Genomic DNA, 21826 nt, shown 5'->3' with positions numbered 1-21826 from the left:
CTTGGAGGGTAACAGTTCTACAGGAGGATCTAAAATATTTAGTTTAAATTAAAGGGAACAATCACTTTGAACCTACCTGTGTGAACAAACATGTGCTTGGCATAGTTCTGTCTGGAGCTGAAAGTCTTCCCACATTGTGTGCATCCATAGGGTTTCCGCTCAGCTTCACTAGCAACCTGGCTGGCTGGAGCTGGAGCTGGAGCTGGCACTGCTTGGACTCCGTCTGGGAATACCGGGGGATTCTGACATGTTGTCTGAGCCGGAATGCTGGACATACATGTCTGGGAAGTGGAGGCCAATGTTGGAAGGTGAGGAGACTGGGGAAGGCCAATTTGGTAGAGGTTGCGGTGAGTAGTTGTGCTGGCCACGGTGGCATCTCCTTGAACATCATATTGTGAAGAGCAGCCCTGGTTACGTATGTTGGATTGCATGGTAGATCCTGGAAGGAAGTCTTGTATAAATGTTGAAGACCGCGGGAATGAAGCCTCAAGCTGTGACTTGCAGTCCAATTTGCGATTTTGCTGTATGGCAGTGTCCTTCTCCTCTTTCTCTCCTTGCCAAAACGACTTCAGTTCATCCGGTAAGAGGTCACTAGCATTGAAAAATTCCATCTCTTCCCCTTTGTTGCTCAAACTCAGATGACCGCTAGAGTCTCTTCGGTCTCCCACTGCAGTCTGGTTGGGGTCAAAGGCATTTGCTTCGGGGACTTCCTCAGTCTGTTCGCCCTGGCTGACCGGCTCTGTGGTTTGATTGGAGACAGTCTGGGCAGTGATGTTCTCCCCACAGTAAAGAAGGTCATCATCTTCTTCTTTGATGGTTACTTCACTTCCATCAGCCATTTGGAGTCTGATTGGCTGCCGCTGTTTGCGGCTGTGACTACCCTGCGGCAGCAGCCCCATCTCAGGTCGCTGGTTGGCTGCAGTGTTGTACCAGAGTGCGCGCACCTCGCTGTTCCGACTGGAGTCCATGAGCGACAGGTTCTCCTGATCAGACACGGCCTGCTCTCCAGTTCCCTTCTGACGTGCTGCTGTCTGTTGCCTGCACAGCGTGGGGAGCATTTCTTCAGCTTTGTACCCACTATCAGTTGAGGCTGCGTTCTTTGAGCATCCCGGGACAAAATCAAACTCTCTCTCAGCTGTGTGGGGTGACAACGTTGTTTCAATGAAGCCCATGGGAAACTTGTGGATCTGCTCACCAGATGTCTGGCAAAGAACAGCTTCTTTCTCATCAGAAAGATCCAGCTTTTGACTGGCTAATGACTGGTCCCCCTGAGCTTTTTGCGGGGCGTTTTGTGAAATAATTCGTGTACACTCGTCAATAATGGTTTTAATCTGAAGGACACTCGCTGCTGTGAGGATCTGTAGAGCCTCCACATGGGAGACCATCAATGAGCCACTGTACATAAAATCCACCAGTCGTCGCAGAGTCTGGGCTGAGACCAAAGGCGGGACCTCAATCTCACTGTAACCTAACAAGAGTTTGTCATGGAAGAACGGGCTAGCCGCAGCCAAGACACAGCGGTGGGCTCGGAGAGCCGTGTTATGGATACGCACTGTCACATCGCAGAAATGGCCACCCAGACGTTGTGAGTTCAGAGTTTCCAGAAGGGATCTGCTGAAATTCTGGAGGTTGATGCTATGAAGTTGCTCAGCCATTCTGCTCTGTCACACTGCACAACTCAACCTGCAAAACACAACAATAGGAATCACAGAACACTTACCACTGATAACTCTCTGCCTGTCGTAAAGGAGCCATTAGACTGCCCCCCATCACCCAGCACCAGACATGTACTTCCACAGGTCATGACTTTTCACGTGCACATCCAAGTACTTTATAAAAGTGACGACAGATTCCTTCTTCACCTTCTTTTCAGTGAGTGAAAACTTCATACTCCCCAAAGATCATTTATCTAAAAATTCAACACTACCTTCCCCACAAATGAAGACAGAGAGTCATGAGATAGGAGGAGAGGAGGCAGTGGTGGGGCAGACAGGAAGGGAGATTGTAGATATGGAGAAAAGAGTGGGCAAAGATGAACTCGATTGGGAGAGAGAGACACAAAGGAAGTACAGGCTGGATATAGAACAAGGTCTGTGATCAACTATCAACTATTAACAAATAAAACTTCACCCCAGAAGGCCTCTCAATTTAACTTGCTGGTCACCACTTCTATAAACTGCCAATCAATCTTCACCCGAACTCCACCATTCCCAGCTCACCAAGATGTTTGGAGCAGCAATATCCCATTTATTATGGCCTAAACCTTTAAAGCCATTGCTTATATTGAGATATGGCCCAAATGACACTTCCTGAACCTCGATCCCTGCCACACTGAACGCTCACTGACGGAACCGCACTATGACACATCCAGTCACACACTTCTTTACATCAGTGGCCAGCAGTTTCACACTCCTGGGAGTGCACATTTTGCACAATCTTATCATCCCAGAACACATTCTACACAGTCAAGAAAGCTCAGCAATACCTGTACCTTCTGAGGAGGCTGAAGAAAGCTGGGCAATACACATCAATACTCACATCCTTCTACAGACGTGCAGAACAGAGCACCCTAACATGGTGTATCACTGTGTGGTATAGAAGTTGCAGTGTGCCTAACAGGAAGGCTCCATAACGGGTAGTCAAAACTGCGCAATGCCCCAGCCTACCCGCCATCAAGGACCTGTATACAGAAAGGTGCCAGAAAAGGGACAGCGACATCATGAAGGATCCCATTCATCCTGCTTAGGGACTGTTTGTCCCAACCCCATCAGGGAGGAGGTTATGTAGCATCCACACCAGGACCACCAGACTCAAAAACAGTTACTTTCCCCAAGCAGTAAGGCTGATTAATACCTTCACCCACTAACCCACCCCTTCACACCCCCAACCATCACTACTTTATCATTCCCATCAGTCACCTTATGTACAGACATTCCTGTGCCTAGTATCACTTCACAGATAATCAATTTATGTATGTAAGATATCTTATGTAATTATATTTATTTCATTTTTTATTATTGTGTTCTTTATGTTATTGTATTTTTTGTGCTGCAGAATCAGAATTAGGTTTAATATCACCAGCATATGTTGTGAAATTTGCTAACTTAGCAGCAACAGTACAATGCAATACATGATTATATATTTAAAAAAAGCAAATTGATTACAGTAAATATATATATGTATATTAAATAGTTAAGTTAAAACAAGTGCAAAAACAGATATAATAAAACTTCCTGCTGAAGGGTCTCAGCCCTTTTCCATAGATGCTGCCTGGCCTGCTGAGCTCCTCCAGCATTTTGTGTGTGTTACTGTCATAAAAGTGAGGTAGTGTTCATGGGTTCGATGTCCACTCAGAAATCTGATGGCAGAGGGGAAGAAGCTGTTCTTGAATCGCTGAGTGTGTGCCTTCAGGCTTCTGTACCTCCTCCCTGACAGTAACAATGGGAAGAGGGCATGTCCTGGGTGATGGGGGTCCGTAGTAATAGATGCCACCTTTCTGAGGCACCGCTCCTTGAAGATGTCTTGGATACTACGGAGGCTAGTACCCAAGATGGAGCTGACTAATTTTACAACTTTATGTGCGTCTTTTGATCCTGTGCAGTAGCCCCCCCCCCACCCCCCACCATACCAGACAGTGATACAGCAGTTAGAATTCACTCCACTGTAGATCTATAGACATTTTCGAGTGTATTAAGTGACAAATGAAATCTCCTCTAGCTCCTGAAGGCAATTCGCTGTCTTGCTTTCTTTTTAGCTGCATTGATATGTTGGGACCAGGTTAGATCCTCAGACATATTGACACTCAGGAATTTGAAATTACTCCGCAGACCCCGAGTAACAATTATTTTTGTTCTCCTTTACACTTGTGTACTGGAAATAACATTGAACATTCTTGAATGTGAGACTGTAGTAATTGCTGAGAGAAGATTTGCTGGAGTGACAGCAGCCTATTAAATACTGGATCACCCCTTTAGGGAAAAGTCAGAGTCCCATTATATGTGAACTGGCTTTATTTATATCAATGAGATTTTTAAATAGTGTGTTGCAATTAATAAGGCATAACTGTGACACATGATTTGAATGGTTAACAGTTGCTGACATTACATATTAAGTATTCCCTCTGCTGATCAGCTCAGCCTCAATCAAAACATGTCTTCTCCCACAATTCCGTTATTTTATCTATTCTTGCCATAATAATGCAAGAATTAATCATTCATCAGGATCATGGCATATCTCCTACTTCAGTTCCATGTTTCCAAAATAATCCCATATCTATTGATTTCCATAATAACCAGAAACCTGTATTAATCGGTCTTTATAGTGCATGCAATGACTGAACCTCCACAGCCATCCTGGTAAGACACCTCCCTGAGTGAAGTAGTTTCTCCTTAACCTAGTCCCAAATTGCCTACCCTCATATCCTGAATCTAGGACTTCTCAGCCAGGAGAAAGATCTTCCCCACATCCCTCTTTTAGCCTTCCACTAAGTTTCAATGAGATTCTCTCCCATTCTACTACGAAGAATTTACACTCTGTGGACATTTTATTTCTCCAAGAGCACCACAATCTTGTGGCTTACGTGCCTCAATGACCCGGAGAGCTATGTTGGCTGGAGTCATGGCTTTGTGCTTTGGCTCTTGGTAGGGTCACCCATGCCAAACAGGTCAAAGGGTAGAGGCCAGACTACGAATGATCCACTGTTCCTCTAGGTTTGGGGATTCAGCTCAGGGTAACAACCATGACTGGTCAAAAAATTGTTACAGAAACAGCAATGAAGAACCCTTCTTTAACTGTGTGTGATAGCATTGAACAGACAGAGATGGAGGACCTTCATTATTGCCCTAAACGCCAACAGCGTAATGGGCAGTAAGGACACGTTATTAGGTACAGCTGCTCGTTAATGCAAATACCTAATCAGCCAATCATATGGCAGTAACTCAATGCATAAGAGCATCAGATATGGTCACGAGGTTCAGTTATTGTTCAGACCAAACATCAGAATGGGGAACTAGTGTGATCTAAGTGACTTTGACTGTGGAATGATTGTTGGTGCCAGACAGGGTGGTTTGAGTATCTCAGGAACTGCAGATCTCCTGAGATTTTAATGCATTACAGTCTCCAGAGTTTACAAAGAATGGTGCGAAAAACAAAGGAACATCCAGTGAGTGTCAGTTTTGTGGGCAAAAATGTCTTGAGAGAGATCAGAGAAGATCGGCAGACTGGTTCAAGCTGCCAGGAAGTTGACAGAACTCAAATAACCACGTATTACAACAGTGGTGTGCAGAAGAGCACCTCTGAATACACAACATGTCAAGCCATGGGCTACAGCAGCAGAAAACACCGGGTTTCACTGCTATACCTAATAAATTGGCCACTGAGTGTAGATCTAGTCCAGTCAAGCTCACTTCCTACTGTAATACAGCTATTACAAGAATAAAACTGATGAATCTTCATCATACTCCCTGTATGACATCTATATTAGAAACTAAAACCAAAACCTTATGCAATATCTGAGATGTTGTTTAAGCAAGGCTCTATATTATAATACATTATTAAAATACAATTTCCCATTAAAACTATTTTCATTAATCAATATATATTGCTCTAACAATGCAGGTCGATGGATTGCAGGTCTGACAGACAATAAGCCTAGCCTGCTACACGATCAAGCTTGAACTGGGTACAATCACAAAGGTCAGCTGAAATTCTAAAAGTAGTCTATTGAATCAGAAATAGAGATTGGGTCCAAGCAATTGCTGGCTCAAATATCAGCTGTGAATAGAAAGCACTCAAATGCAGGAGCTGAAGTTCATTTGGGAAATCTGAAGTGGCGTTTCTGATGAGGCCGCACCTGCCCGTCTGACAAGGCTGCGCTGGGACCACGGGTTATTTATGGCGGCCGCACCAGGGGCAGAGACTGCGGGCCATCTCACATCGCCAGCCAGATGTCCGGTGCGGGTCCTGGTCCTTTAAATCTTACAGCAGACTATGGGGAAGGCGCCTCGGCATCACGTGCCTGCCGCTGACCTATCCGAGCTCGGCCCATTCTCGCTGCCCAGCAGCACCATTGACCCCTGAACTGCAAAGCAACGAACTCGGCTTTCTCCCGCTGGCGACCTCCCACAGGAACACCCCCGCTACGCCGACGCAGGCGGCCCTCCACCCCTCACACGAAGAGTGTCGCACCGCTGGCCGGGCTCCGCTAGTGCCGCTCACCTCTTGTCGTCCGGGATCGACAACCTCTCAGCCCAACGGGGGCAGGGATGTGATGATGCAATCACGCAACGTGCTGCGTGAGTTCAAGTCAACCGCCGTCTCCGCAAATCGCGCATGCGCCCCTCTCTCAACTCAGCGGCACATGCCGCCAGCTGGTCGGAGGTGCGCGCTGGGGTCGAGGTAGAGGGCACGTCATTTGTCGGTGACGTCATTCTGATCGAACGTGGCCGCCATTTTTGTGAGGTCGGACTGGACTGAGTGAGGCAGAAAGCGCGCAGGGAGGGAGGGGATGAGAAGGGCAGGGCAGGGCAGGGCAGGGCAGGGATTTGCGGGTAGGATCTGCAGAGGGTGACAGTGGTGCTAGGACGTGGGGAGTGTAGGCAGGGGGAGCTGCGTGAGGGTCCAGGAGGCACGGGAGAATGGAGAAGGGGTTTGGAAGACGGGGGTGGGTAGGAGGAGAAGGACCAAAAGTCACAGAAGGGTAGGGGGCACGGGAAGACGAAATCGTCCTGCCAACCCCTCCCCAACACACCCTCAATCACCCTGCCACCCTCCTTCCACAACCTTTCTCCTTGCTCCCCATCCAAACCCTTTCTCTCCCTGCCAGCCCCCCAAGAGCTGCCCCACTGTTACCACCCAGCTGTCCAGCTCTTCCCCTCTCCTTTTGATCATTTGGTCACCCCTCCCCCACCTTCCAGACGCCCTCTTCCCTCCCTCTCCTTGCCCCATCCTCTTCAGCCACCTCTCTCCCACCTTGCCCACTGTCATTGTTTCCCTTCCTTGGGTGCTCCCTCTTATCACAGTTCCCTCCCTTGTTTCTTTGTCCTCTTTAACGTCCAGTGTTTAGAACTGGGAGGAATGTGGATGGAAATGTTACTGAAACCTTGCTTGATCTGTCTCAGGGTGCCCCCAGCCTGCCTGTCATGCCGCGTCACTGCTCTGCTGAGGGCTGCCGATCCAGGGACACAAAGGATTCAAGAATTAATGGCATCACCTTTCACAGGTCAGTACAGCTCTTCCTACACACCTTGCCTTCTGATCTTCTCCTCCCCACCATCCCTAGCATACCTGCAACCTGTAACCTGTGACACTATTGCCATATCTTGATTTTGAATTGTTCTGATCTATGCAGGTTGCCAAAGAAGGGAAAAAGTCAGCGTGAGATCTGGTTATTGAACTGCTGTCGTAAGAACCCGGATGGGACATTTCCCTGGAAACCATCCTCACAGTTTGTCTATTTCTGTTCAAAACACTTTGAAAGACAATGCTTTGAACTTGTGGGACTGAGGTAATGTGCAAATGGAACTAAATATTGAACATCTATTTGTCCTCTGTAGACTATTCCCCCTTCTCCCCCCAACCGCCCCCCCCACAGGGGCTCAGGTGCCCGACCCTCATTTGCCTTCAATGCCAATCATTCAACCATACATGAATATTCAATAGGTACATTTAATGTCAGAGAAATGTTTATAATATACATCCTGAAATTCTTTTTCTTTGCAAACATCCACGAAAACAGGAGTGCCCCAAAGAATGACAGTTCAATGTTAGAACCCTAAAGCCTCCCCCAGCTCCCCCCTCCCACGCATTAGCAGCAGCAAGGCATTGGCGCCCCCCACTGAGCATTCAAGTGTGTAGCAAAGCATCAATAAAGACACAGACGCAGTACCCCAAAGACTACTCGTTCACCTGGTAATTCGACATACCACTGGCTCGCTCTCTCCCTAATAAGGGAAAAAGAGGTATCCCCGTTTCACAGCGAGAGGGGAGACATAACAAGCAACTCCCTTACTTACGATGTTAAAAGTCTGTTGCGTCACCTTTTCTGAGCTCTGTGCCCAAAGAACTCGGGTCCCTGGGCACACAGCCAGCAGCCAGTTCGCTGCTTTCAGTCTTCTCTGTACTCCCACAACACACCAGGCGGTGGCACTGGCCTGAAATCTGTCTGCCTCCAGAGCCATGAAAATCCAGCACCCTTGAAAGCATGCTGGTCTTCCAGGCCGCATCCTTGGCATATCGAAAAGCAGCCGGTCGTGAGGCCCTGAGAGTGGGTCCCATTTCCGCAAAGAACCTAAATCAGCATGTGACTGCAGGTCAAGGTCTTCAAAAGAACCCTGAAAAGAAAAAAAAGAGATATTAAAGATAGAAATCGAGCTAATGCAAGCAAAGGAGTTGTCGTTAGCCACCGTCATCCTTCGCTCCGCCCCGCTGAACTTCTCGTATTCGTGAATACAGCCAAACAAAACAGTGTTACTCTGGGGCCAAGGTGCAAAACACAATTCCAACAGCCACACACAGCACAAAGCACATACAAGATATCAGTAAAATACAGTCACGCAGAAAAAAAAATTCCAAGACCCAGAGTTCATGAATGTTGCAGCAGTCAGCAGTTGAACACACTACAGCTTGTCTCCACTCTTCCATCTTCTGAAGCCCAGTGACAACTGTCAGACACCTTCTCTTTCTTACCCCTCAAACAGGACCCCACTAAGAAGCAGCAGGCCATTGTCTCCCACACCATCACTGACTTTATTAACTGTGGGGATCTCCCGTCCACTGCCACCAACCTCATAGTTCCCTCACGCCACACCTCCGGGGTTTCTCTCTCCTACCCAAGATCCACAAACCTGCCTGTCCAGGTAGACCCATTGTTTCTGTTTGTTCCTGCCCCACTGAACTTACATCTGCACACCTCGACTATCCCTCCAGTTCAGACTCTTCCTTTTCAGTGGTTTCAAGTTCCCTGGCCCCGATCGTCTTATTTTCACCGTCCCCCACCAGGAAGGCTTAAAGCTCTCCATTTCTTTCTGGACACCAGACGCAACCAGTTCCCCTTCATCACTACTCTCCTCTGCCTAATGGAACTTGTCCTCATTCTAAATAATCTCTCCTTTGGATCCTCTTACTTCCTTCAAACAAAAGGACAAACATGTTCCTTCAAATATGGGCACTCACATGGGTCCCAGCTATTCCTGCCTGTTTGTGGGCTATGTGGAACAATCTATGTTCTGAGCCTATGCTGGTATCGCTTCCCAACTTTTCCTACACCACACTGGCAACTACATTGGGGCTGTTTCCTGCACCCATGCAGAGCTCGTTGACTTTATCAACATTGCCTCCAACTTCCACCCTGCCCTCAAATTTACCTGGTCCATTTTGACCCTTCCCTCCCCTTTCTCGATCTCTCTGTCTCTATCTGTGGAGACACTTATCTGCTGATGTCTATTATAAACCCACAGCCTCTCACAGCTACCTGGACTATACCTCTTCCCTCCCTGTTACTTGTAAAAATGCCATCCCCTTCTCTCAATTCCTCCATCTCTGCCGCATCTGCTCTCAGGATGAGATTTTTAATTCCCAAACTAAGGAGATGTCCTCCTCCTTCAAAGAAATTAGCTTCCCTTCCTCACCATCAACACTGCCCTCAACCGCATCTCTTCCATTTCGCACACATCTGCCCTCACCTCATCCTCCCCGCCATCCCCCCTGCCTCTGCATCCAGCACATAATTTTCCATAACTTCTGCCATCTCCAGCGGGACCCCACTACCCAGCACATCTTTCTCTCCCTCCCCCCACTCCCAACGTGACTTCCTTGTCCATTCATCCCTCCCCACTGATCTCCCTCCTGGCTCCTTTCCTTGCAAGCGGAACAAGTGCTACATCTGCCCCTACACCTCCTCCCTCACCACCATTCAGTGCCCCAAACAGTCCTACTGGGTGAGGTGACACTTCACCTGTGAGTCTGTTGGGGTCATCTGCTGCGTTCAGTGCTGCCGGTGTGGCCTCCTGTATATTGGGAAGAGCCAACGCAGGTAGAGAGACCGCTTCGCCAAGCACCTACGCTGTCCACCAGAAAAAGCCGGATCTCCTGGATCTCCACACATTTTTAATTCTACTTCCCTTTCCCATTGCGATATGTCAGTCTGTGGCCTCCTCTGCTGCCACGATGAGGCCATGCTCAGGTTGGAGGATCAACATCTTGTATTCCATCTGGGTAGCCTATAACTTGATGGCATGAACATCATTTTCTCAAACTCCACCCTTCACCATTTCCCATTCCCCTCCCCCTTTCATGTTATCTCCTTCCCTGCCCATCACCTCCCTGTGGTGCTCCTCCCCTTTTCTTTTTTCCATGGCCTTCTGTCCTCTCCTATCAGATTTTCCCCCTTCTCCAGCCCTGTATCTCTTTCACCAATCAACATCCCAGCTCTTCGCTTCGCCCCTCCTGGTTTCATCCTCCCCTTCCCCCAATTTCTTACTCTGACTCCTCATCTTTTTTACCAGTCCAGATGAAGGATCTCGGCCTGAAACGTCGACTGTTTACTCTTTTTCATAGATGCTGCCTGGCCTGCTGAGCTCCCCCAGCATCTTGTGTCTTTTTGCATGGCTGGTCTTCTGCTGAGCTAACACTGGGGCAGCACCGACCCCAGCTTGGACACTGCAATGCACTGCTCCTGGTGTGCTCACTCCAATGCCACTCTGCTGGGCAGCTGTGCTGATAGCTGAAAGTGTTTTAAAAACGCTGGTGCAGCACTAGCTAAAAGTACAGGATATGGGTTCAAACCCACCCCTGCCCTGGTACTTTATTGGCCATAATGTTTACATCTGCTTGTCTTTGCAATTTCCCACAGCCAATGATTTGTAATCATTGAGCGCATAGCAAATGACAGTAACATTTCAGTCACATGCATGTGCGTAGTAAAAGAAACTGCCGGTGCTACAATCTGGAAAGAAAACAGACCACGGGAAGAACTCAGCGGGTCAGGCAGCATCTGTCAAGTCAAAAGGTGTCAGTGGATGTTTAGGGCGAGACTCTGTGTCGTAATGAGAGGGAGGCTGGTGCGTCGGCGTTAAAAAGGTAGTGAGGGGTGGGAAACGTGAACAAAAGGAGAAGAAAACCAGATGAATGTGGGTAGGAGAAGATCAGTGGGTGCGTAGGCTTACTGAAATTTGTTTTAAAAAATGATAGTGTGTGCAGGTTTGAGACAGCAGTCTCCAGTCACAGGTCACTTTAAACACTCCTTCCCATTCCCACAGCTCTGCCTTCACCATTACTGTAGAGAAGCTAAACAAAGAGCAGAAGAACATCTCGTATTCCACTTTGCTAGCTTATAACCCATTGGTATGAACATTAAATATTCCAGTTTGAGGTTCTCCCACCCTCACTGTACCTCCACACACACTCACCTTTCCATCATCCCGTCCTCACCTCCCCTTCAGGTTGCACCTACCAGCTTTGTCTAAATGTCCAGCCTCCCCTCCCTGCTCCCCCCCCCGACCCACATGGGTCCACCTGTCCTTCAGCCCTTCCCCATCTGATTCCACCTATCACCGCCCAGCCTCCATCCCATCCCCACCCGTCATGCTGTATACCTGCAGTCTTTCCTTTTCCCTCAGTCCCAGTGCAGGGTCTCGACACGGTTTGTCTCTGTGGATGCAGACTGACACATTGAGTTTTTCTGACATTGATTTTTTTTTTTGCTCCTCAATTCGGAGGAGCAGCGCCTTATGTTCTGCCTGGGTAGCTTCCAACCTGATGGCATGAACATTGATTTCTCAAACTTCCAGTAATTACTGCCCCCCCGCCCTCACCATTTCCCCATTCCCATTTCCCTCTCTCACCTTATCTCCTTACCTGCCCATCACCTTCCCCTGGTGCTCCTCCCCCTTCCCCTTCTTCCATGGTGTTTTACCCTCTCCTATCAGATTCCCTCTCTTCCAACCTTTTATGTCTTTCACCAATCGACTTCCCAGCTCTTTACTTCACTCCCTCCCCACTCCCATTTCCTCCTCCCCTCCCCCCACCTTCTTACCCTACTCCTGTCCAGTCTTGATTGAGTGTCTTGGCCCGAAATGTCGACTGTTTACTCTTTTCCATAGACGCTGCCTAACCTGCTGAGTTCCTCCAGCGTTCTGTGTGTGTGGCTCCATTTTTTTTTTGTCCTTTTCTGTAGTATGTTTTGCCCACTTTATAAGGAAGAGCACTTCATTCCACCTTGCTCCACTCTTGCAAGACTTTGGCCCAGTTTTCGAATTTTGTTGGTAATTATAAGCTTTCAGTCATCATCATCATCATCATCATCATGTGCCGTGCCCAGTTTGAGCTTTGACTGCCATGGCCCACACACTCCTGTTTCGGGTCAAGTGGATCAATTCATTTGTATTCATTTCCAGTTCTCTGGCTGCTGTCTCCATCATCATTTGTCTTTGCCTTCCTCTTGCTTTCTTCCCTTCAATCTTTCCCATAATTGCCGTGCATTCTAACTCCTCTTTCCTAATTATATGTCCAATGGAGTTGCGTTGCCTTTTCATGATCTCATACATTATTTCTCTTTTTGTGTTTGCTCTGTTCATGACATCCTCATTAGATATTTGTTTTGTCCATGATATTCTTTGCGTGCTCCTCAAAAACCACATCTCTGCTGCTACAATTCGTTCCCTGATGTTACAAATATTGTCCAACATTCTGAGCCATATAACATAACTGGATAAACATAACATTTCAGTAATCTGAGGCGGGTTGTCATGCCTAGTTTAGTATTGGTCAGTATACTCTTCATTCTCGTAAAGGTGTCTTTTGCCATCCCTATTCTTCTTTTGATGTCCATGTCACACCTGCCATCTGATGTCACCCAGTTTCCTAAGTAGCAAAAGTTCTGTACTTGTTTTATGTCTTCCCTGTTTATTCTCAGCCTGCAGATAGGATTCTCCTTTTTGAATATCACTGTGCATTCTGTCTTTTTGCAATTGATAGATAGACCCATTTTTGCAGTTTCTTCAACAATTATATCAATTAAGTTCTGTAGTTCTTCCTCCGTACTTGCAATTAACACATTTTCATCTGCATATCTGAAGTTATTGATGTTTTCACCGCCAACTTTGATTCCCAATATGTCTTTTTTTTGTAATATTGTCTCACTGTACACATTAAATAAATCAGGAGAGAAAACACACCCTTGTCTAACACCTCTCTTGATTTTCGTAAACTGACTCACTTCTCCATCTGTTTTTACAGTGGCAGTTTGTTCCCAGTACGGATTTCTGATTAGGCGGAGGTCTTTCGAATCTAGATCTGGAGTTTCCTGTAATATTTCAAATAACTTATTGTGCTTCACTTTATCAAATGCTTTTGTGTAATCGATACAACAAACAAACAAATCTTTTTGCACTTGAATAACTCATTCTGATAGTATCCTTAACATCAATATTGCATTTCTTGTACCTTTGTCTTTCACAAAACCACATTGTTCTTTGCCTGTTTCAGCTTGTATCTTACTTTTAGCTCCTGTCATCAAAATTCTTAGAAGTATCTTGGTGATATGATTCATTAAACTTATGGTCCTATGTAATTCACATTCTACTTCTCCAGCTTTCTTAGGAAGAGTGATAAATACTGATTTTTTTTCATCTCTTCTGGTATTATTCCAGTCTCATAAATTTCATTGATTAAATCAGTAAGTTTTTCAATTCCATAATCTTCAAGGGCGAAAATTTGTTCTATTACTAATTCATAGGACCTGCTGCCTTTCCTTTCTTCATCTTATTTATTGCATTATGAACTTCAGATTTGAAAATATTTGGACCTTCAATGTTTTTCTTAATTTCTGGTTTTTTGCCTCGATCATCTTCAAACAATTCCTGAATATACTCTGTCCATCTGTTCATAATCACATCTTTTTTCATGATAATGGAACAGTCCTTTGCTTTTAAATATCCACCTGAAGAACAGAGGAGCTTTTTACCAGTGATATTCTTGATTTGTTGATGTAACCTTTTTGGATCAGTAATAGGTTCTATCTCTATTTGCTCACATTCCTGGTTTAACCATTCTTCTTTGGCTTTTTGACATAGGCTTTTAACTTTTTTATCTAAGGACTTACATTCTATAGGATTTGCCTTCTTCCGTCTCCCTTCTTCCATTAGATTTTTGATTTCATCTGTCATCCATTTATTCTTTGTGCTTTTTTCTTTTTTAGGAATCACTGACTTTGCTGATTCTACCAAGGCATCCTTTAGAGAGTTAAATTTAATTTCTACATGGTTGCTATCATCTTCAACAGATTCTATTTCTAGACTTTGAAATTTATTCCTTACTTCAATTGTAAATTTTTGTCTCAAGCTTGCTTCTTTAATTAATTGCAAGTAGTCAAGGGATTGTTCAGGTTTTTGCAGTTTTTAAAGTTTTACTTTTACATGACATACTGCTGGGTTATGGTCACTATTACAGTCTGCACCTGGATATGTTTTGCATTGAGTCACTGAGTTTCTAAATCTTTGGTTGATAGTAATAAAGTCAATTTGATTTCTAGTGTTATCACCTGGACTTTTCCAGGTCCACAAGTGTCTTGGATGGTTTTTAAAGTAGGTATTCATAATGACCTGATTATTCATTTTGTGCTATTCTACCCACTTCTTGCCTCTTTCATTGCTTTCCCCAGTCCAAATTTTCCTATGGTATTTCCATCAGCACCTTGTCCTACTTTAGCATTTAGATCTCCCATGACAATAACAATATCTTGAGATTTGCATCCATTCTTTGCTTGTTCAAGCTCTTCATGGAATTTATCTATATTCTCATTTGTTCCATCTGTTGTTGGTGCAGAGACCTGTATAATTGCTAAATCAAATGGTTGTCCTCTGAATCTAACAAGGAGCACTCTTTCTGATATTGCCCAATGTCCTAAAACACTTTTTGCCATGTTTTCATCCATAAGAACTCCTACTCCATTAGTATGGGATGTTCCACAAGAATAAACTGGTGTTTTATTTCTAATCTGAAATGTTCCAGCCCCTATCCAACGAACTTCGCTAATTCCCATGATGTTAATCTTCAGTCTTTCCATTTCATTTATCACATTGTCCAATCCTCCTGCTTGATATAGGGTTCTTACACTCCAAGTGGCAATAATTTTCTTTTGTGTTACCTGAATTTTATGAGCAGTAGCTTGATGACAGTCGGGGATCCCCTGCTGGCCAGAATCAACCCTACCGAGTGAAGCATCTTCAGAGCTGTCTTGAAGATCCTCCTGACGCTTTCAGTACAGTGTTAGTTTCCACCATCTGCCTCTTGTCCTCGATGGTACTATCAGATCTGCTGGTGCACTCTGTTCCTTACACAGATAAAGAGGAAGCCCGCTTTAGCTACGCTGGCCTGATGTTCTGCCTAGCCTATCTTTGGCTCCTCCTGTCTCTTCCCATCTGTACCGGAATCAGTTCTATTTTCTCCTTCATTCCCAATTCTCTCCACTGACTATGTGAGGACAGTTTATGACTGGCCTCTCCTACTTGGTTTTTGATCTCTGACTTCCAAGCCTGGCCCTTCAGAATCCTTGGCTTCTTGCAAATGTTCCTTTTGTTTTTCAGTTATCTCATCATCTGGGACATGTCCTCCTCTCATCACTGCCATCAGGGAGGAGGTACAAGAGCCTGAAGAGACACACTTAACGCTTAAGGAGTAGCTTCTTTCCCTCCGCCATCAAATTTTTGAATGGTCCATGGATACTACCTTGCTATATTTGTACTATTTTACGTATTATATAGTTCTTACTTTTACTGTGTCCCTCCGGGCTGTGTGCTGAGCCCACTGCTGTACACTCTGCTCATACTTGACTGCATGGTCAAACAGCCGAGTAATCACATTGTCAGGTTCGCTAATGACACGACGGTGGTGGGGCTCATCACCAACAACGATGAGACGACCTACTGAGAGAAGGTGGAAGAGCTCGACACCTGGTGGCAGTCAAATAGCCTCTTCCTCAATGTCAACAAGACAAAGGAGATGGTTATCGATTTAAGGAGAATGCACTACTCACACCCCTCTTTATGTCCTGGGCCCAGCATGTAAGTGCAACTACAAAGAAAGCATGGCAGCATCTCTACTTCGTTAGAGGTTTGCAAAGATTCGACTTGACACCTAATACTTTGAGAGTATATTGACTGTTTGCATTGCAGCCTTGTATTGAAACACCAATGCCCTTGAATGGAAAATCCTACAAAAAGTAGTGAATACAGCCCAGAATATCATGGGTAAAACCCTCCCCACCATTGAGCACATCTATATAGAGAGCTGTTGCAAGAAAGCAACATCCTTCGTCGAGGACACCCCCCCCCCCCCACTTCCCAGGCCATTCAGGAAGAAGGTACAAGAGCCTCAGGACTCACTCCACCAGGTTCAGAAACAGTTATTACCCCTCAACCATCAGGCTCTTGTAACGGGAAATAATGTCACTTAATTCCATTCACCCCGTCACTGAACTGTTCCCACAACCAGTGGACTCACTTTCAAGGACTTGTTGATATTTATTGTTTGTTTGTTTCTTTTTTGCACATTGGTTATCGTCCATCCTGTTGGCTGTGTGGTCTTTCATTGATTCTATTACGTTTCCTGAATTTACTGAGTATGCCCGCAAGAAAACTCATCTCAGGGTGGTATATGGTGACATATATGTACTGTGATAATAAGTTTACTTTGAACACTGGAGGCACAGCAGTGGAAACTGAGCAGTTTCAAACTCCAGGGAGTGCTCATCTCACATAAGCTCTCATAGTCCCAGAACAAATCACACACAATTAACCTAGCTCACCAACTCCTGTACTTTCTGAGGAAGCTGGCTGGACTGTGCACATCAATACTCATGACCTTCTAAAGGTGAACAGTAGAGCGCTTCACAACAAGCTGCGTTACTGCATGGTGCAGAAACTGCACTGTGGCAGATAGGAAGGGCAGTCAAACTGCCCAACGCAACACTGGCATCAGTCTATCTGCCATCAAGGACATACACACAGAGAGCTGCTGGAAAAAGGCCAGTGACATCATGAAGGAGCTCACCCACCTTGCTCATGGACTGTTTGTCTCGCTCCCATCGGGGAGGAGGCTATGTAGCATCCTCGTAGGACGTAGCCAGGACCAGTAGACTCAAAATCAGCTACCTTCTCCATGCTGTAAAGCTGGACAACACCTTCACCCACTAACCCACCCCTCCACATCCCCATCACCATACTTTAGCAGAGTTCCCTAATGTACCGACACTCCTGTTCCTAGCAAACCTTTATGTACATATAATCAATCTATGAATATAAGCTAACATATATTTTCTTAAGTTATTTTCTTTATCTTAGTGTGTTTTTATATGCTGCATCAGAGCAACAATTAATTTTGTTCTCTTTTACACTTATGTACTGGAAATGAATCAGAATCAGGTTTATTATCACCGGCATGTGAAATGAAATTTGTTAATTTTGTGGCATATGCAATACATGATAATATTGAAAAAAAAAGTAAATAGAGTACAGTAAATATATATGTATATTAAATAGACTTAAATAGTGCAAAAGCAGAAATATATATTTATTTATTTATTCATTCATTTGTTCATTCTTTTTAAAATGAGATAGTGTCCAAGGGTTCCATGTCCATTCAGAAATTGGATGGCACAGGGGAAGAAGCTGTTCCTGAATTGCTGAGCGTGTGCCTTCAGGCTTCTGTATCTAAACTTCCTGATGGTAACAATGAGAAAAGGGCACGCCCTGGGTGACGGAATGATATGAAACAATCTTGAATCTTGTAGTAATTTTTATGTCTTCAGGTGTACTCTTGCCGCAAAACAACATATTTCTATACATACTACTACTACTACGTCAACTCAGGCCTAGGGGGCCGGTGTCAGGCACGATGACGGACTCTCCACTTCTCCCTCTCCCTCATCAGTGTGTTCAGTTCATCTACATTAGCCGCACCGCTGTCTTCTAGGAGCGTGTTGACCATAGTCTTGGGAGGGCGCCCAGGGTTCATCCTCTCGTGCTTGGGCTCCCATATGATGACTAGGCTGGCAGGTAGCTCGGGGTGGCGTAGACAGTACCCCGCTAGTTGCCTCGATTTTAGTGGAGAGCATCGGTAGGTTGTAATAGAGCTCGACATTCGTCATGTGCTGTTGCCAACTGGCGTCAAAAGCCATATATATGTCAGCAGTAATAATCCTGATTCTGATAATCATTCTGTTTTCAGTCATGTTCCTCACAGCAGGACGATGCCGTTGCATTCAGTCTTTACCTGTGTCATTCCATTTCAGAGTTTCATGGTTCACCTTCTGCTTTGCAGTGGTTATCACCGGCTGAGAGATGATGCTGTGCCCACACTGTTCCAACCAAGTCCACGAGGAAAAGTGGCGTTGACCAGAACAAGCAGAGAGAAGGCAGCAGAACCAGTGGGTACCAGTGAATGGTGAGTGGCTACTGCTTTAACACTAGATTGTTGACCAGAAATCAGAGTCCTTTTCTTCCCTGCTGTCTCTTGTGGCTGAGTAGCAGCAGCTAGAAGGTTGGTGTTGTCAGTATAGCGACTGCACAGTCTTTACTGTACAACTAAATATATAAGTTCCCTGAAAGCAGGTGGAGAGAGTGGTGAAAAAGGCTTTTGGCACACGAGTATAGAGTTGGGATGCTACGCTGAGTTGTACAACACATTAGAGAGGCCACATTTGGAACATTGTGTCCGGCTTTGGTCATTCTATCAGAGCAGGGGTTCCCAGTCTTTTTTATGCCATGGACATGCACCATTAACTAAGGGGTCTGTGCACCCCAGCTTGGGAATCTCTGTGCTACAGGAAAGATGCCATTAAGCTGGAAAAACTGCAGAGGAAACTTGTGAGGATGTTGCCAGGACTCAAGTGACTAAGCTGTGAGAGAGATTGAGCAGATTGGGACTTTATTCATTGGAGCACAGGAAAATGAGGGGTGATCTTGTAGAGGTATATAAGTAGGGTGTATGAGGGGCATAGGTAGGGTGTATGAGGGGTATAGGTAGGGTTCATGCATGCTCTTTCCCAGGGTCCTCCAAGAAGACAGCAACCTTGTCGTAGGGTTTGGAGGATTGAGTGCCTCGATGACCCAGAGGGTACGTTCGTTCACATCAGGGCCTTGTGCTTTGGCTCTTGGTAGAGTCACCCATGTCAAACAGGTCAAAGGGTAGAGGCCAGACTAAGAGTGGTCCACCAGTCCTCCAGGTTCGGGGGGTTCAGCTCAGGGACTAACAACCCTGACTGGTCAAAAAAAAGATTGTTACGGAAACAGCAATGAAGAATCCTTCTATACAGCCAGAGGTAGGCGAACTTCATTGATGCCCTCAACGATAGCGGTGTGACGAACAGGTCAAAAAAAAATTCCCAAGGTGGGGAGAACAAGAATGACAGTTTGTATGCTTAAGGTAAGATGGGAGAGATTTGATAAGAGCCTGAGGGGCAACATTTTCACCTAGATGGTGGTCAGTATGTGGAATCAGCTGCCAGAGGAAGTGGTTGAGGCAGGAACATTAACAAGTTGGACAGGTATGTGGATAGGAAAGGTTTAGAGAGATGTGAGCCTAATTTGGGCAAATGCAATTAGCTCAGGTGGGAATCTTGGTCAGCATGGATCAGTCGGGCCGAAGGGCCTGTTGCTGTGCTGTATAACGATGACTGTGCTGCCACTGGATCAGTTCTGATATTACATATGGTGTCTATTGTGAGCCACCTGTTGAGTGGTTTGAGTAGAGATGTCACTTCAGGCAGAACTTGGGGTTTTCGGTGATAATGTTTTGAATGAATATCAATGAATTCTTGCTGTAAGAGTGCATCAGAGAAAGGGCATGGATGAGACATGTCTGTGTGTCAGGAAGGCAGCAAGTTGGCACTGATATATCACCGTGAAACTTCCCTTGTATTAAACCCCATCTCCTGTCTCTCTCCCAGCCTCACTAGCGCAGTTGCCTTAGCTGACGCGGATCTCGGGAATCCCAGTCCCGGCTTGGAGACGAGCTTCTGCATTTCCCAGGATGCTCCTGCCTACGTTCTAGATTACTCTGTTCCTCAGGACACCGTGAATGGAAATGTCTGCTCGGACAAAGTGTTGCTAACGGAGGTCCCGCTTTACTCAAGCCAGGCTGAGCTGGAGACCTCGGCACCCACGGTAATATACCTAGTGGATACGGAGGCAAAACCAGTGGAGTTCAGCAACAGTGCAAGCACTGAGGAAACTTCCAAGGACGTCTCATTGACTCAGCCCGATGCGTTGACTGAAGTGTCGGACAACTGCCAGGAGGAGCTGCCCAATGTCAGGACTCCCATTCCCATTGATTTGTATATGGCACGCATCCCCAGCGCGTCCCCGAACCCAGCGGCTCACGTTTCTGTCGAGCACAGTTACACCGTGGGCTGCCCGCTGGTCTGGAAGAAGAGAGCGGAGGCCCTGAAGGAGGCCTTTGAGAAGGTCAATAAGGATCTGCGTGCAAGCAGGAAGCGGGAGAGCCGCCTGAGGGCCCGCATCACCTCCATCCTGAGGGCACGGGGCCACCGGCTGCGGGACAAGCGACTGAAGCTGGACCTGGCCGGCGATCTGCCTTCACAGGTGGAAATGTTTGAGGTCCAGGTAATGGACGAGGCTGTCGGCCTCTGCAGCCCACTCACCAGCTGAACTGAGCTGAGCCTCCGGGACAGAGCCCAGAGCACGATGTGTGAAGAACTGTCACACAAAGAGCAGAAGAGAGGTGGTGGGGAGAGATGGGAGAAGAAATATACTGCGGGCGCTTGTGTGTGAAAGGAATTTGGGGGGTGGTAGATGGGGACGTGGGGTATTCTGGTGGAGAGTGTTTGGTGGGAAACCAGGAAAGATAGAATTGCAGGAAGGTTCTGTGAGGAAAGAGGATGGAGAGTGTTCCCTGAGGGGAGAGGCCTAGCAGAGGTTTTGTGGAGGAACTAATGCATGGTAAGGATCAGTTGCTGGGGGCGGGGTGGAGCTTGGTTGACGAAAGGGGAGGTGACAGGAGGTCTCTGCAAAAGGTGGGGGTTCTGGGTGAGGAGAGAAAAGTGCGAGTCCTGGCTGGTGAGATGGGCAGGAATGTTGGGGAAGAAGTGGGAAGGAGACAGAGAGAGGAGAGAGATGAGGGGATGGGAGAAGAGATGAAATGGTATGGTCGGAGGGGTTGAGAGGAAACTATGTGTCAGCCGTCGTCATTGTTCTGAGGCACCAAGCTGAACAGGAGGGCAGTTATTTACAAACAGTTGCTCATTTTTGCCTGGCGCGAGACAACTGTTGTATATGATGCTTCAGTTAAAAATAAAGTAATCTGGAACATTACGATGGAGAACTTCAGTTCTACAAAGCTGCAGCACACTTCATCATTATGTGTTCTCATCTCCTGTTTTGTCTCGTTGGCTCTTGAAGTTGTAAACTTGGCTTTTACTTGATCTTGTGGAGGTCAGCAGCGTTTGGCTACAATGGCCATCATCGACTCTGCCGTCTCCTACCTCATGTACCTCTGCAGGGATCTGATGGTGAGGGTTAGGATTTTCTTTCATTGTTCAGCCAGGGAGATATCATTTTCTGTAACCAAATCAGATCAAAGTTCTCAGTAAATTTATTATCAAAGTACACCATACACAGCCCTGAGATTAATTTTCTTGCAGGCATACTCAAGAAATCCGTAATAGAATCAATGAAAGACCGCACCAACTTTAGCATTCAGTGTGCAAAAGACAACAAACTGCAAATACAAAAAGAAAGAAATAATTTAAAAAAATAAATAAGCAATAAATATGGGGAACATGAGATGAAGAGTCTGTGAAAGTAAGTCCGTA

General features: G+C 46.0%; 2 protein-coding genes across 4 annotated transcripts in view; one reads left to right on the top strand and one right to left on the bottom strand.

Annotated features, from left to right (window-relative positions):
* The window catches only part of LOC140204817 (zinc finger and BTB domain-containing protein 20-like), a 16093-nt gene extending 9825 nt beyond the window's left edge, over window positions 1-6268 (bottom strand). Inside the window, exons 1-2 of the mRNA XM_072271645.1 lie at window positions 6217-6268; window positions 77-1683 (exon numbers count right to left, since the gene is read on the bottom strand). Coding sequence (XP_072127746.1) covers window positions 77-1655 — 1579 coding nt within the window. The 5' untranslated portion in view covers window positions 1656-1683; window positions 6217-6268. The remainder of the gene's footprint in view (window positions 1-76; window positions 1684-6216) is intronic.
* On the top strand, window positions 6052-21826 carry thap7 (THAP domain containing 7). 3 transcript variants are annotated; one of them, XM_072271646.1, is made up of 5 exons: window positions 6052-6293; window positions 7119-7219; window positions 7349-7504; window positions 18316-18438; window positions 19943-21807. In XM_072271646.1, exons 2-5 carry the CDS (start codon window positions 7140-7142, stop codon window positions 20661-20663), a joined length of 1080 nt encoding a protein of 359 aa, XP_072127747.1. In that variant the 5' UTR covers window positions 6052-6293; window positions 7119-7139; the 3' UTR covers window positions 20664-21807. The 3 variants fall into 3 exon arrangements, with proteins under 3 accessions (XP_072127747.1, XP_072127749.1, XP_072127748.1); XM_072271648.1 differs by lacking the exon at window positions 6052-6293 and adding an exon at window positions 6343-6459; XM_072271647.1 differs by lacking the exons at window positions 6052-6293; window positions 7119-7219 and having other exon boundaries at window positions 7435-7504; window positions 18287-18438; window positions 19943-21826.

Source organism: Mobula birostris, chromosome 11 (assembly GCF_030028105.1).
Source record: "Mobula birostris isolate sMobBir1 chromosome 11, sMobBir1.hap1, whole genome shotgun sequence".
In the NCBI taxonomy this organism is placed as follows: Eukaryota; Metazoa; Chordata; class Chondrichthyes; order Myliobatiformes; family Myliobatidae; genus Mobula; species Mobula birostris.
Note: the sequence above shows the minus strand (reverse complement) of the source record. Positions and strands in the feature narration are given on the sequence as shown.